The sequence below is a fragment of the Diabrotica virgifera genome, chromosome 6 (assembly GCF_917563875.1).
Source record: "Diabrotica virgifera virgifera chromosome 6, PGI_DIABVI_V3a".
Taxonomy (NCBI): domain Eukaryota; kingdom Metazoa; phylum Arthropoda; class Insecta; order Coleoptera; family Chrysomelidae; genus Diabrotica; species Diabrotica virgifera.
The window spans coordinates 245,016,300-245,031,973 of NC_065448.1; the positions used below are offsets into that span (position 1 = coordinate 245,016,300).

Here is a 15,674-nt window from a genome sequence, read left to right on the forward strand (position 1 = left end):
GTAATTACCTGTCACCTCCTACGTCATCACACAAATCAAAAGGATAACTAATTTATTTAAACATCTAGTGCTAAATATAGTTCATGTTATTGTTCATAATTATGTAGTTCACAATATATTGTATTTTTTAAAAATAAAGTAGCGAATAAAAGTTGTGTATAAATGGTGTTTATACTTTTTTAAAATAATATTTTAAGAAATATACTCACAGTATACAAAAATTAAAACGAAGAGAAGACATATTGAACCAGGAACGAGTGTGGCAATAAGAATTAAGTTCATAGGGCTTTGCTTCTCTGCCATTCTTGCTGCTTCTGTCAAATCAAATTCATTACTTTCTTCACTAACGTTACTCCAACCATATACGTTTAGTGAAGAAACTCTGAATGCGTATTTATTCTTTTCATTGAGTCCACTTATGATCCAAGAGGTGTCTAAAAAGAAAAAAAAATGATTACTTATGCTCATTTTCACCAACTATTTTATTATTAAGTACTTGAATTACTACTACTAGTGTCCAAATATCGGAAAAGCGGTCTGCCCGTAAACTATGTTTATTTCTGAATTCAATATTTCGTTGAAAGTTTATTTTTTTCAACTTCTTCAGGAATCAACTACAAAATTTAAATTACAATTAGATACAAACATGATAGACAATATATATTTACACTTACGAAATGTAGTAATACTTTTAAACTAATTGTGTCAACGGCAATACACATGATGTTCTTTCAGCACCAGTTCAAGGTGAGACTATGTGCTTTTAGACTCAACTATTTTATTATTGGAACATATGTTTTTAATTTCTTAGAATTTTAAAATATTGCAGTAGATTTCACTTAACTTACTTGTGTCTGTCTTATAATTGATTACATTTTTATTTTTATTGATATGGTACATTTCGAGGAATAATCTCTTTTTATATTTGTTTTCTATCTCTAAGATCTTGACATCTGATAAATCAAATGCGAGGCCTGTTGTGTTAGAATGGTATGCTACTGCACAGGAAATTTTTTCTGTTTTGCAGTCTCTCTTATGATCTGTAATCCTTTGTTTTAACCACTGCGATATTTGCCCTATATACGTCCATCACATTCGAGACAAGAAAGTTGGTAAATGAGTTACTAGGGTAACAGGTTTTAAAAAAATGGTAGTTGTAATGGACATAAAACTAATCTGTTTAAGATTATGCTATCAAACTTACTTGTCCCGTTATAATAAGTAGTCCATTGATCAGGATCTTCGATTTCAATAGAAGGAGAAGTATTGAAGAAAGGAACAGTTCTGTTTGCACTTCTTTTAGTTCGGTAATACCTTAAGACTTTGCCTTCTAATTTATAAATTTCAATTGGAGCACCGTTATCTTTAGAAGCTTCCCATAGAACTTTATAAATGTTTGGTTTTACGTACTGAATTATTGGTATTCCTGGTGGACTTGGTCTATCGCCTATAAAAATAAAAACATTAAAAACGCATAAATATTGTACCTAACATTTATTAACACTCAAAGAAAAGAACAACATTAACTGAAGACAATAAGAAGACAATAATAAACAATAGGATGCAAGCTGACAACATATGCTTTTATGCCATTCAAAACCTTTTAAAATCGAAACAACTAACAAGACCTGATGTATGGTAGCGAAATGTGGACGATGACAAAGGCAAGCGAAGAGAGACTACGTGTTTGAGAAAGAAAAATGCCAAGAAAGATCTTTGAGCCTGTGCTTGATGAAGTAGCGGCACAATGTAGGATAAGAACTAAGAAAGAGGTTGAAGAACTATACCCAGACGCTAAGGTAATAAAAAAAATAAAGTCCATAAGACTCCAATGGGCCTGACACGTCGGAAGACACTCTGACGAAAAAACAGTAAGGCTGGCATGGGAAGATGTCCAACTGGAATAAGACCACGATGATACCCTCGACTGCCGTGGCGAGATAATAAGAGGAGGTTTCAAGCAAAACGGTTCATTTTGTTAAATTACCATATCACCATATACTGGGTTGGGATAAAGTATGGAACCAAGCAAATATCTTTGAAACGAAAAGAACAATATTTATGAAACTTTGCATGTAAGTACAGTGACGCAAAAGGCATATGTTGCCATGTTTTTTAATGCCATGTAAATACCCCTAACTTATTTAATTTAAATGGGACACCCTGTATATTTTTTCGGATTTTAAAAGAACTTTTTATTTTTAATTCATACATACCAAATTTGGTAGAAAAAATTATTTGTTAAAAAGTGTCTGTAGATAATTTTTTGTATTAATACAATGTAGTAGGAAATAAACGAGTACCATCTATACTGTAGACTAAAATTGTTGTTTACATGCACTGCATGACTTATTTGAATTTAGTATAGTAGGTAAAACTGTTACTGAACTAATAATTGACAGAAATAAGTTGTATTAAAAATGGTTCATTTAAGTGAAAAATATCGTATTGAAATATTAATGATAATTAATCGGTTATGATGAATTTTAATTTTTTGGAAGTGACTTTTCCAAATCGATGGATTGGACGTAGAGGATTCATAGAGTCGCCCGCTCGTTATCCGGACCTCAACCCGTTAGATTTTTTTTTCTTTGGGGTTATCTACAATCACGTGTTTACGTTAGGCGACTAACATGCTTGCAGCATTTGAGACAAAGAATAATTGATGAATTTGAACTAATACGGGGAGAAATCGTGCAAAAAGTGACTCACAAATTTATTTATAGGCTTGCACGTTGTCAGGAGGTGAACAGCAAACATTTTCATCATTTGAAATAATTTTTTTTATTTTTAATATCATGGGTCTAACGTAAATAAATTAACCTATTTTTTACCTGTAAAGAGATTTATTTCTTGTTTTATTAGTTTTTTCTTCCAAACTTGGTGTGTATGAATTAAAAACAAGTTCTTTTAAAATCCGCAAAAATATACAGGGTGTCCCATTTAAATTAAATAAGTTAGGGGTATTTTCGGTGAAACCGGAAGTGGAGTAGTAACAAAAAATATGGCATCAGATGCCTTTTGCGTCACTGTACTTGCATGCAAAGTTTCATAAATATTGTTATTTTCGTTTCAAAGATATTTGCTTGGTTCCATACTTTATCCCAACTCTGTATAAAAATATATGTGCAAAAACGAATAAATCCTATTGAATTTTAATGGTGATATTAATGTTTTCATGCAAAACAGAATAAATCCACTTTTTGTTCAAAACCAAACAAATCCAAAAATACGCACTTTTTACTTTATCTTCTTATGCAAATATTTCATTCGACCAATAGATGGTACTAGGGAGTTATTAGAGATGCGACAATGTAATATGGGTGGTCAGATATTTTGTCGTTGATTTATTCGCCTCTGCAAAATTACTTTAACAAGATTGTTGGAATATCAGACTTAAAAAGAATCTGTTTGGAAAAGACACAAATTCAAAAAACTAAAGAAATTAAAATTTTAATTTCATGCTTTCAGCATTATCGATTTGAAGCCCAATCTGAACTTAGGCGCGCAATTTACAAAAAGGGAAAGTCTTTAAAAAAATTTTGCTATCCGAAGTCAACCTGCGAATTGCCATTCCACCAAAAAGTGTTCAACAAATTTCAATTCAATGGAAAAACAATTTGGAAAGGAGTGGAAAAGTGACGAAACTTTTTTGTGATACACGAATCTTTTATGTGAAAATAATAAAGTTGAACATACTAAGGAAGCACCTCAGGCAGAAGAAGGGCTAAGAAATGAGTGTGACTGTTCAGAACAAGAGTTTGCACTTCATCTTTAAATGCACTATTGGATGTGCTGTTAGTCTACTAAACGCCATATATGCTTTTGATTTTTGTATTAGTAATAAAAATTGTACTTTTGTTAATTCTTGCTAATAAAAGTTGTGATCAAAATGAAATAAATCCAGTAATTTCAAGCAAAACCAAATAAATCCACTTTTGTTTAAATTTTCTTTTGTACTTAACATCACTTTTTTAAATTTATATTCTAGGAAAAGTTTTATTATGACTTCTCTAATAGTATTTGCTAACAAGGTAAACAAAAACATAATTACTTTTTGCGTCCTAGAAAAATCCCATTTTTCCAAAAATCGTTTTTAGTGGATTTATTCGGTTTTGCTTTAAACCTCCTCATACAGCAGTGTAGCAGATGACAAGATAATTAAAGCTATGGACGTGGAGAATTGGATGGAAATTGCTCAAGATAGAGAGGAATAGAGGCATTTTGTCGAGTCTGCTAAAACTCACGAAGGGTTGTAACGCCACGGAGTAAGTAAGTAAATATAGTAAACGCGGCAAAGACTCGCGAATAGTTGTAGCGCCATTGATGATGATGATCGTTCATTAAACTTAAGGAGTTTCTTTGCTGTCAGCAGGGCCTATTTTACCACTAGGCCCGTGAGGCACCTGCCTCGGGCCCGCATTTTAATGGAGCCCGGAAAGATCACTAAAAAAAATTAGTGAATGTGCTACACAATTGGATAATAATAAAACCAGACACTTGCAAAGTGCGGCTTTTTATAAAATGAAAGCTAATGGGGAAAATTCTTCGCGAGTTAATAGTGTACAGTCCTAAATGTAGCCGTTTTTATTGTTACGTTTGTAAACTGATTTCCACGAAAATTATTGTTCTTCTAACTCTCGATGGGTATAATGACTGGAAAAATATCAATAGGACAGTTATTCAACATGAGCGATCTCCTGAACATATTTCATCAATAATACTATTCAAGAGAAGTAGTAGGTACAGCAGGACAAATTGTACCAATGGAAAAAAGTTATTCAGAAGAAAAGGAACATTGGAGAAATGCTCTTCGACGAATAATAGCAACCATTAAATTTTTATCCAAGAACGGTTTATCCTTTTATGGTTCAACAACCAAATTATTTACAAAAGGAAATGACATAGGTATAGACAGTGTGTCGCATTTAAGATGAAGACAGCCCAATATTTTGTCTATCAAAGGTTGAAGGCTCACATTTCATTGTCTTACAGGTTGAAGGTTCACATTTTTTAAGATACTTAACTGAAATTAAAATTATAATCGCGGTATACTGCGAATCCAAAAACAGGGTAAATTTTCTATATTTTGCTTCACGTTAGAGATATCGGAAAAAGTTATTTGAAAAAACTCCCAAATCTTATTCTAACCTCACATACCAACTTGTATGACAAAACTCGCACTTTTAGTTTTTTCATTATTTGTAGTCAGGACCCTAAAACTTAAAATTGGCTGGTCCGGAGATTAGGGTCCTGACTGCAAATACTGAAAAAACTAAAAGTGCGAATTTTGTCATGCAAATTGGTATGTGCGGTTAGAATAAGATTTGGAAATTTTTTGAAATAACTTTTTCGATATTGTAACGTGAAGCAAAATATAGAAAATTTACCCTGTTTTGGATTCGCAGTATGCCGCGATTAAAATTTAAATTTCAGTTGAGTATCTTAAAAAATGTGAACCTTTTGCAAGTATGACTGTGCAAAACTTCAAATCTGTATTTATTTTGATAGCCGAAATGTAGAGCTGTCTTCATCTTAAATACGACAAATTGTATTTAAACAATGTTTAATTGTTTGGATATAAATTTTATTTATTGTGAATAAAAATTTAAATTTCTGGAGCAACTATATTTCTATTAAATACAGTGGAACCTCGATAAGTCGGCCCCCGATAACCCGGAAGTCCGGCTAACCCGTACCGATTTTCATCAGACAAACATTTCAACAATAAAAATGTATGTACCTAATATTTGAGAGATAATGTGTATTTGTGCAATTTGAACTATACGATAGTAAAAATGACTCATGGCACACGGCGGCAGAGCGACGTCCATTGTCTCGGATTATCGGAAACAACAGGCACCTGTATTCCGTTATTTATTTCAAACTGTCTTAGCATTATTCAAAAAAGACTAAAAGACTATTTAAAATTTTTATTTAAACAATGGTCTTAGTCTCCACTGTTCTTAAATAACTTAACATTGTTCCGATTGTGACCGTATTGTGTGTAGTACAGCCGTATTTTTATCTTCCGTTCTGTAATCGTGCTTCAGATAGGTTTGTGTTTGCGTGTTTTTTTTTGTTAACGCATGAGTTTTTTACCAAGAAATGAACAATACTCTATACTCTATACAACTATACGTAATTTAGATGTGTACTGTGCATATATATATTTCATGTTATTTCAATTATAACGGAGTTTATCTGTAAGTATACCGTATTTTATTAATTTTCACCATATTCTCCGGCTAATCCGGATCGGCCGCGGTTCCGATAAATCCGAGTTATCGAGGTTACACTGTAATTAATTCATTTAAAAAAGTTATTATTATTATTATTAAATCATATTTAGTGGCTCAAAAATTGTGTAGGGCCTCGGGCCTGATTTGAAGTAAAATAGTCAGTTGAAGCTGTCAGTATACAAGGTTACAACTACGTCTAAAGATCCTTTGGTGTTACGTGTTCTCTACTCTTCTTTATGGCTTGGAAGCATGGACACTAAAACAAGTGCACTTGAAGAAAAGGAAATGAAGTGGAAGTAATACCAAAGACGAAAACATGAGCACTTAGGACATGAGATTAGAGTGAAAAATACTCATTATATAATAATGTTTACCTAATGTCTCAAAAGTGAACCTGGAATCCTTTGGCCAAATGTACTCTTCATCGTTTCCTTCGTACATAAGCCTCAATCTAAATTTGTAATGGGTTTTTGGTTTAAGAGTAAACACTTCAATAGAGACACTGTCACTCTTTTTGTTAAACGTATCGATTTGCTGCCAATCACTTGTTGTTAACAAGGAATATTCAATGTGGTACAGTTTGATATGTTCGGAGGGTTCCCAGGATAGCTGAAATTAATAAATCCATTACGTATTATAATAATTGTACAATAGTTTAAATATATTTTTTAAATAATTATTCTTTAAGTGCCATCTCCGTGACGAAGGATGGCAATCATCATGGCTATTCTGACCATCGAAGGAGCTGCAATTAAACCATTCTCTTAGGTTCTTTTGTAGCGTTTGAAAAAACTCCAACCATGAATTTTATATCCTATCTCAAGAAAAATATCTATTTTTCCAATTTATTTATGAAGTAATTTACCATAAAAATTCTGAACCGCCCCTGCTTCTGAGTATTACAAAATATTACACAATATTTGGAAAATACCTGTTTCCCCTTCTTTCTTTCTTTCTCCCCTTCCTTATACCCTTTCAGGTGTCGGATTTGGGTTTAATTTAGCTACATATTCACCCATCTCTTCCATTCTTTTCGGTCCTGTGCTATTAGTTTCATTTCTTCTAGCGTTTTCTGTTTGATTTTTCCTGCTTCTACTATTTGCTGTATCCATTTTTTCTTCGGCCTGCCTTTTTTCTTTTTTGTAATATTCCTTGTTTCGTGAATTTTCCTTGCTAGTCTACTAGGTTTCATTCTCATCAGATGTCCATACCAGTTTAATTGCCTCTTTATTATTTTATTCATTATTGGTTCCTGTTTAGTTATCCCTCTTATTGTCTCATTTCTTATTCTATCCCATTTGGTCTTTCCGGCTATAGCACGTAAATGTCTCATCTCAATTGCATTTATCCTACTATTATGCTTTTTCTGTAAAGTCCAATTTTCGCTTGTACTGTTTCCCCTTCAAAAAACTTATTGGACTGGTCCCAAATTTGTAGAGTTGCATCATTAAGGGCGAATTTAGCTTGCAATTACGCGGCAAGTACGCAGAAGAATTCTCGAAGGTTAGGTACCCCGCCGAAGAGAATCAGTTCCACACGAAACTCGGCTGGTGTTACATTGACCCATTGGTGGAGCTCATAGAGAAGCCACCACCTTGCCGGCATCAAGAAGATATTATCGCCCTGTGAAACAAAGTAAAGAGTTTGTAGTTTGTTCCGTGACCATTGAAGAGTATTCGTAGAAAGTTTCACTCCCTAATTTTGGGTTTTTGAAGTGAAAATTTAAGTAATGAACCGGAGGATTTATTTCAAACGGCGTCAATTTTTAAATAGAAAAATCCTCCAATCTGTGTAAGTATCCTTTGCTTATTTGGTTATGGTAGTTAGTCTTCTTAAAACCCTCTCACTCCCTAAGGATTCCACGACCCGCCACCAACAAAACCTGAGCTGTCGTTCGCAAAGAGACTTTATGTGCCTGCTTCTTCTACTTTAGCCCATTTCGACCCCCAGTAATCTTGTAGTTAGACTTATCCCTGATCCCATCTGAGCAGACATGTAAAACGCTTCACTTTAACCAGGAAACGCGTCTCATTTTTATGCTTCTCCTACCCTCTATTTTTCCTTGAATTATGAGTCTCAATATGTTATATCTTTCTCCTCTTATTCTCCTTAACACTTCTATATTCGTGACTCTACCTACCCATGAAATCCTTAACACTCTTCTAGATTAATTATTTATATGGGAAATAAGCCACAATTAAAATGAAAAAAATAATTTTATTAACGTTTCGACGCCCAAATCGGGTGCCGTTGTCAAAATACAAAATATTACTAAAATAAATATTACTCTTCTAGATATTCACATTTCAATCGCGTTCAGTCGAATTATTGCATTTCAGTTTAATATCCATGATTCAGCTCCATAGTAAAACACACTGTGCCCATAATATTTAATTAGTCTTATTCTAAGAGCCAATGTCAGATCTTTGCTGCAGAAAATCTCTTTCATTTTCACGAAATTAGCACTTGCTTTTTCAATTCTCATTCTTATTTCTGCAGTATAAATGAAATCATTACCCAGGCAACCAAGTGACGTCAATAACGACGAGGAAACGTCAGTTTTTGGTTGAGTATATACACGTGTTTGAACATTACGTCATATAGACGTCTTTTTTAGGTGATTTTAAATACGTACGGTTAATGACGTTAAAATAAGTTTAAAAACGTTTTCATTTCATACAGCCTAAATCCGACTTCACAAAAGTGGGAGGAGCTTAAATCTATTGACTCCACACAATTTCGTTTATAACGTTAAACGGTCATAAGAAATTTTTCATTTGTTGTTTACGTGCTTTGTGTGGTAAAATTTAAATATTTAGTTGAAGAAACGTGTTAATTAAGAGATTTTTTATTCGTTTTTGCTTAAGTGGGTTAGTTTAATGCAGTAATTCTTCTCGAAATCTTCTTGAAATTTTGAGGTTATATGAGTCTTTTTGATTTAGTGGATAGCGTAACGTTAAATTAAGATATGCTGGATAATTTGTTAATAAATTATTTATTAGTTTATATGTTGTTTCAGTTTTGACACACTAAGTATATATCTACCTATATAAAAAGTCAAAATTCTATAATATGTTGCAATGAGGGTATTATAATTCCATACATTTAGAGAGTATTCCATTCGGTTTTACTTTTAGCCTATGGGCTAAATTTAAAACAGTTAAATGAAAAAATTGCAATACCAACAATGCAAATACGAATCATTTTTGTGTATTTTTAAAACCATTAAATGAAACATAAATAAAAAAACCGACATAAAAACGTTTTTGATATCACGTACCTATTTTAAAGGTAATAAAAATGACGTCAATTATGGCGGGACAAATTCACGTGATTTTCAACGTCGAAAAAACGTGATAAGCTGACGTGGTTTGGTGATAATTATGACGTCTTTTCAACGTTTTGTAAACGTTATTTGGTTGCCAGGGTAAGACCAAGCAAATTTTACGTAGGTATTTTATATAAAATAAAGATTTTAATTTCATATAGTGTAAAATAAAAGTATTAAAAAATTTACCTGCATATCATAGGCTGTAGTATTTTCTAAAGTCAAAGCATACGGTTCTGGATAAGTTGTTATTTGCACTCTATCACTATCGCTGGAGGTCTCATTGGTTTCACTGTATGTTCTCACCCAAACTGTGTACGTCTCATTAGGTGATAACGTAGGCAGAAAGGAGCTGAGTGCATAAGAACTGTTTACGCTCAGTTCTCCCTTATGTCGAACTCCCAGTGGGGTGCTTTCGGTCTGGTAATGAATTTCATAGTAAACAATAAATCCGTTTAGCTCCTCTGGTGGTAACCAGGTGATCGCAGCTAAGTTCGGACTGAGGACCATAGCTGATACATTTCTTGGTTTAGAAGGCACTAAAATTATAAATTTAAATTAATCTTAAGTTAACTTTCAATATTGTTCATGTCGGGAGAAATCAAGCAAGGAGACAGATCCTTTATAGTAATTATTCCAGAACAAGCAGGGTTCAGACCCGGAAAGTCCTGCTGCATCCTAATCCTGAATCTCGCCCAACATATTGTACATGGTTTTGAACGCAAACAAATAACAGGAGTAGCGATCATAGACTTAACTGCCGTCTATGACACAGTTTACCATTAACGGATGATGGCAAAATTCTACGAAACTACAAAGGATTTCCGACTACAAGTTTAGTAAAATTTCTTCTCCAGAATAGACGTTTCTACGTAACGCTTCAGTCCAAAACCCGTTAGTAGAGGGATAAAAAAAAATTGACTCCCACAGGGAAGAGAGAAGAAGAAAAAAATCAAGATACATCCCCATAGCAAGTGTCCTGCACAGAAGAAGACCTAATTTTAGCAAATGGCAGACCATCTGTGTGGCCAACCCTTAGACAATGAACTTTCCTTGTCTAAGGGCCAACCATTGTAAGTACAGAATTTGAAGTGGTCGGTATTCCGGACACAGAAAATAAGTAAGTACCTATGGGATAAAATCTGAAGGCTACAAGCAGAAATAAAATTAAACATACAATAAAATATAGCTCACCTCCTGGGGAAGTTTGGAATACGCTCGGTGGTCCAATAATAATGCTGCGCACGTCACTGTAGTAATTGCTAACGGAAACTCTTATCAAATACCTCGTATATGGTTTAAGTTCGTTAATAATTTGGGTTTCGTTAAAAGTCACCAGCTCAGAACAATTCCTTGTTTCGAAACAATCGAATCCATCCACATATTTGCTGTAGTAGATCATATACTTTATGCTAGCCATGGATATGTTGAAACAGTCTTCATGAACAGACGGTTTTGGCATTGTTAGTACCAATGAATTAAATGACTTCGAATTTAAGGAGAGTGTGTAGTTGTTGTGTTGTTTCGGACTGAGGCATCTTTCTGGTGGATAAGGTTGAATGTGCTTTCCGTAAATGATGATATCCGAAACGTCGATCTGAAAAAATAAATTTTATTTAAAGAAGAAATTTTTTTCCCAGAAACATGTTACAGTTATAGAGGGTTTAACGATGACCGATGACAGATGATAGCTTCTAATCTCTTAAATGGATCGAATTTGAAATTTAAAAATTTGGGTACACGTTAGCTCATCACTGCTTAGCATAAATGCACTAAATACAATCTTATCGCCACAATAAAACCAGGATTTAAAAATAGAACTGGAGATATTTGAGGCTATCAGTGCAAAAGTGGTGTACAACCCACCAAACTCGGCACAACCCACAATTTTTTCAAAACGCTTTTTAGACAAGAAGAAAACTGCGGGTTCTTGGAGAAAATATTCCCATGTGATTTATTTGCATAATCACATTCGTGAGACATTCCAGAATAAGATTCAAGAAGTCGCCCACGCGAAAAGTGGTCCAAATTTTTTTTAACAATTTTTTTAATGAAATTGCAAAAATCAATATTTTTGGCCACAACAATTTTTTTAGGTTTTTTGGACGATTCTGGATAAAAAGGCTTCTTATAATTTTTCTCTAAAGTTAATCGTTTTCGAGGTAAAAGCATTTTAAAATTGAAAAAAACGAAAAACTGCGATTTTCAAGGCTTAATAACTCGGTTAAAAGTTTATGAAAGTCAAAAAGTGACTAAATCAAAGTTTAAAGCCCCCTACGAGATACTAAAGAACTTTTTGTCATTATTTAATTACTAAGCTGTTATTTTTAAGTAAAAATAATGAGCGCCATGCACGTATTAGGCGGCCGTCAATGATGAGTGCGAAAAACATGCAATTCAGGCAGTCCAATGGCGAATCTCACTCGCACTCACATTTAATGCCGCGTCAATACGATCTTACCACTAATTATTAATAATTAAAAATAACAGCTTAGTAATAAATTAATGACACAAATTTCTTCAGGATCATGAAGGGGGGCTTTAAATTTGATTTAGTCACTTTCTGACTTTCATAATAATCATTTCTAACCGAGTTATTAAGTCTTAAAAATGGACATTTTCGCGTTTTTCAAATTTTAAATTGCTTATAATTCGAACACGATCAACTTTAGAAAAAAATTATAAGAGACCTTTTCTGTCCGGAATGGTCCGAAAAATCTAAAAAAAAATTTCTCCGGGCCGAAAATATTGATTTTAGCAATTTGATTAAAAAAAATTGTTAAAAAAAATTGGACCACTTTTCGCGTGGGCGACTTCTTGAACCTTATTCTGGGGTGTCTCACGAATGTGATTATGCAAAAAACTCATGGGAATATTTTTTCCAACGAACCCGCCGTTTTCGTCTTGTCTATTTATTACATTAAAGTTATCCCTTACTTAAGTACTTTCAGATTGGCTCAAGCATTGGCTGCTTAGTACACTCTGCATCTGAAAATACTTAAATAAGGGATAACTTTAATGTAATAAAAGCGTTTTGGTAAAATTGTGGGTTGTGGGTTACACCACTTTTGCACTGATAACCTCATTTACAAACTGATCACTGGCTTATCTGCACCCCGTGGCAAGTAAACATCATAAAATGCTTGCAACCCACTAAGATTTGCTAATCTGAAACAATAATCCAAATTTTGATGAATTCAACGCAAGCGTTAGCTTCTCTTCTTTTTTAATTACCGTCTCCCAATTGGATATTGGATATCATCATCACTATCTTTACTCTATCTACTGCTGCTCTGAAGAGTTCTATAGAACTGCATTTAAACCAGTCCCTTAAATTTTTCAACCATGACATACTCCTTTTTCCTATACTCCTTCCTCCTCTTCCCTGTATTTGCTGGTTAGCTGGTATTTGGTAATTGCACTAAATTCTATGGATATCTACCTCCAACTATGAAAAATAAAAAAGAAAAAAGAAAGAAAAACGTCATATTTAGCGATAAGTATTCACTTAAAAATCTGTGGAAGCTAAGTTGTAATTTCATTGCTAGTGTAAGCTTAATCATTTAGCCTTCTGTGTACAAAGTTCAACATAGACCTCCCTTAAGGTCTTCAAGTTCTGTCGACTTTGAACTTCCTGCACCCAATTCCCAGCGACCCTTTAGACATTATCTGTCCATCGTGTAGGTGGTCTACCTCTACGTCTTCTGCCTGCTCTTGGTCTCCACACTATAATTTTTTTGGGTCCAATTCCCCTCGCTCATTCTGGCTGCATAGTCCAAGTAGTGACCGTTCCATTCTTCTTTGGGGCACTCTCTATAAGTTTGGTTGCGGTAGCCTGGGTTAACGTTAGTGTTTCCGGCGCCGTATGTTATGACTGGATGCACACATTGGTCGAACATCTTCTTTTTCAGATAATTTTGCATGTTACTCTTGAAGATGCCTAATAGAGCTCCATATGCTGCCCATGCTAAGGTGATTATTCTTTGCATTTCAGCGGTTTGGTTGTCCTTGGCAATTTGGATTTAATGAATTATTAAGTATTTATATTTATGAACCAATGCTATTTCGTTGCAGTCAACTTTTGGATTTTTGCTTGGTACCATAGTTCAGAGAAATAAGGAAAAAAATATCCTGTTCGTGACACAACCCCCTCCGCCGAAACCAAATTTTTTTGAGTAGTATGGACATCTATATTAATAACTTATATGTTTCCTGCAGCCGATTTTAATGATATACATAGTTATAAACAAATGAAGATCAAAAAACGGTAAATTTTCTATTTTTTCGTCTATAACCAAATAGTTAAGTATTTTAAACAAATTTGAGAGTGAGAAACTCATAAACCGTATAAAAAACTTCAATATGGCGTTCGCTGATTATGTCTATCCTTATTGGTTGCTTAGAAAATTGAAAAATAAATCAAAAATTTTGAGTTTTTACAAATATTCATAACTTATGTAAAAATTAACTTAGAACGTTCTTATTACACGGAATGCTGACACTTCTGGTGCTTAAATCGTACCCTAAATTTCAAAGCAATTGGTCAAATAGTTTAAAAGGTATTTAATTTGTTTTTCCCAAATTAATTTTTTTTGCAACGCTGTAAGTCAGAAAATGATGAAGTGACAGTAATACTTTGGATAGTTTATGAAAGAAGAAGATTTATACTATTAATTTAATTTAAAAAAATGTCAAAAAATAATTCTAAATACTGCAAAATTATTTTGAAAAAACATGTGAATTAAAAAAAAGGGGGGGCTAACTTCGTTCCTAAGTGTCCTGGGACAATTGTTTTTCTTTCTAAATGTGTATAAAAATTCAGTCTTTCCAAATATGAAAAAATAATTTTTCTACGGGTAACGGTTAAAAAGTTATTCTAATTGTTTATAAGTAAGCAAACGATCGACGTGTTCTTGCAAAATAATTTTACACTGTTTAAAATTACTTTTTGTCATTTTTTAAAATTAAATTAATAGTATAAATGTTCTTCTTCCATAAACTGTCAGAAGTCTTACTGTAACCTCATAATTTTCTGACTTGTAGTGTTGCAATAAAAATGAATTTGGGATAAACAAATTAAATAACTTTTAAACTATTTGATCAATTGCTTTGAAATTTAAAATATAATTTAAGCACCAGAAGTCTCAGCAATTCGTGTAATAAGAAGGTTCTAAGTTAATTTTTACATAAGTTATGAATATTTATAAAAACTCAAAATTCATGATTTATTTTGCAATTTTCTAAGCAATCAATAAAGATATTCAGCGAACGTCATATTGAAATTTTTTAGACGAATTATGAGGTTCTTACTCTCAAATTTGTTTAAAATGCTTAACTTTTTGGTTATAGACGAAAAAAGCGAAAATTTACCGTTTTTTAATATAACTAATATGTATATCATCAAAATCGGCTGCAGGAAACATAAAGGTTATTAATATAGATGTCCATACTACTCAAAAAATTTGGTTTCGGCCTGGAGGGGGATGTGTCACGAGAAAAATCTTATTTCTCTGGACTACCAGGTTTGTCATGTGTTACGTCTTTCCAAAATCTATGCTCAAACCAACTTTCTTACATAGTTCTAATCTATTTTAAGTTATCTGTTATCAGAACTATGTCATCCACGAATCATAGGTGAAAGAGCCTTTCGCCGTCGACATTAAATCCTTTGGCGTCCCACAATTGTTTGAAAGCATGTTCCAGAACCGCCGTTAACGTGTCTCCCTGTCTCATTCCTCTTTTGATTTTTATAGATTTGGTATCTTTGTGTAGTCGTACGGTCATAGTTGCTTTATTGTATATATTCGTTATCAGTTTGGAGTACTGATTATTTATACGTGATAACAACAGATTGATAACCAATATATTTTTTTTTATTTTATGAAAATATTTGCAAAATACGAATTTTAAACTTTAAAAAACGAGTTTTTGAATTATTATATTAGTCGAGGAAATGAAGCCTTTTGACAAGCAATTTTTTCGTCCAGCATGGATTTACTTGAAATTTTCACACAAGGTAGGGAATAGTCCAAGGATCATTTTCTATATCATGCCGCTGTACGCTAAAACCTTGGGGGTGGTTGCCACCCCATCTCGGGGGTGGG

The 15,674-nt window shown here is 33.3% G+C and overlaps 1 protein-coding gene across 4 annotated transcripts in view; it reads right to left on the reverse strand.

The window, feature by feature from the left end:
• LOC114336469 (proto-oncogene tyrosine-protein kinase ROS) overlaps positions 1 to 15,674 on the reverse strand; it is a 228,425-nt gene that overhangs the window by 24,995 nt on the left and 187,756 nt on the right. For all 4 annotated transcript variants that reach the window (XM_050655041.1, XM_050655043.1, XM_050655042.1 and 1 more), the window contains exons 17-21: positions 10,765 to 11,167; positions 9,760 to 10,109; positions 6,617 to 6,851; positions 1,205 to 1,447; positions 210 to 434 (exon numbers count right to left, since the gene is read on the reverse strand). In XM_050655041.1, coding sequence (XP_050510998.1) covers positions 210 to 434; positions 1,205 to 1,447; positions 6,617 to 6,851; positions 9,760 to 10,109; positions 10,765 to 11,167 — 1,456 coding nt within the window. The remainder of the gene's footprint in view (positions 1 to 209; positions 435 to 1,204; positions 1,448 to 6,616; positions 6,852 to 9,759; positions 10,110 to 10,764; positions 11,168 to 15,674) is intronic.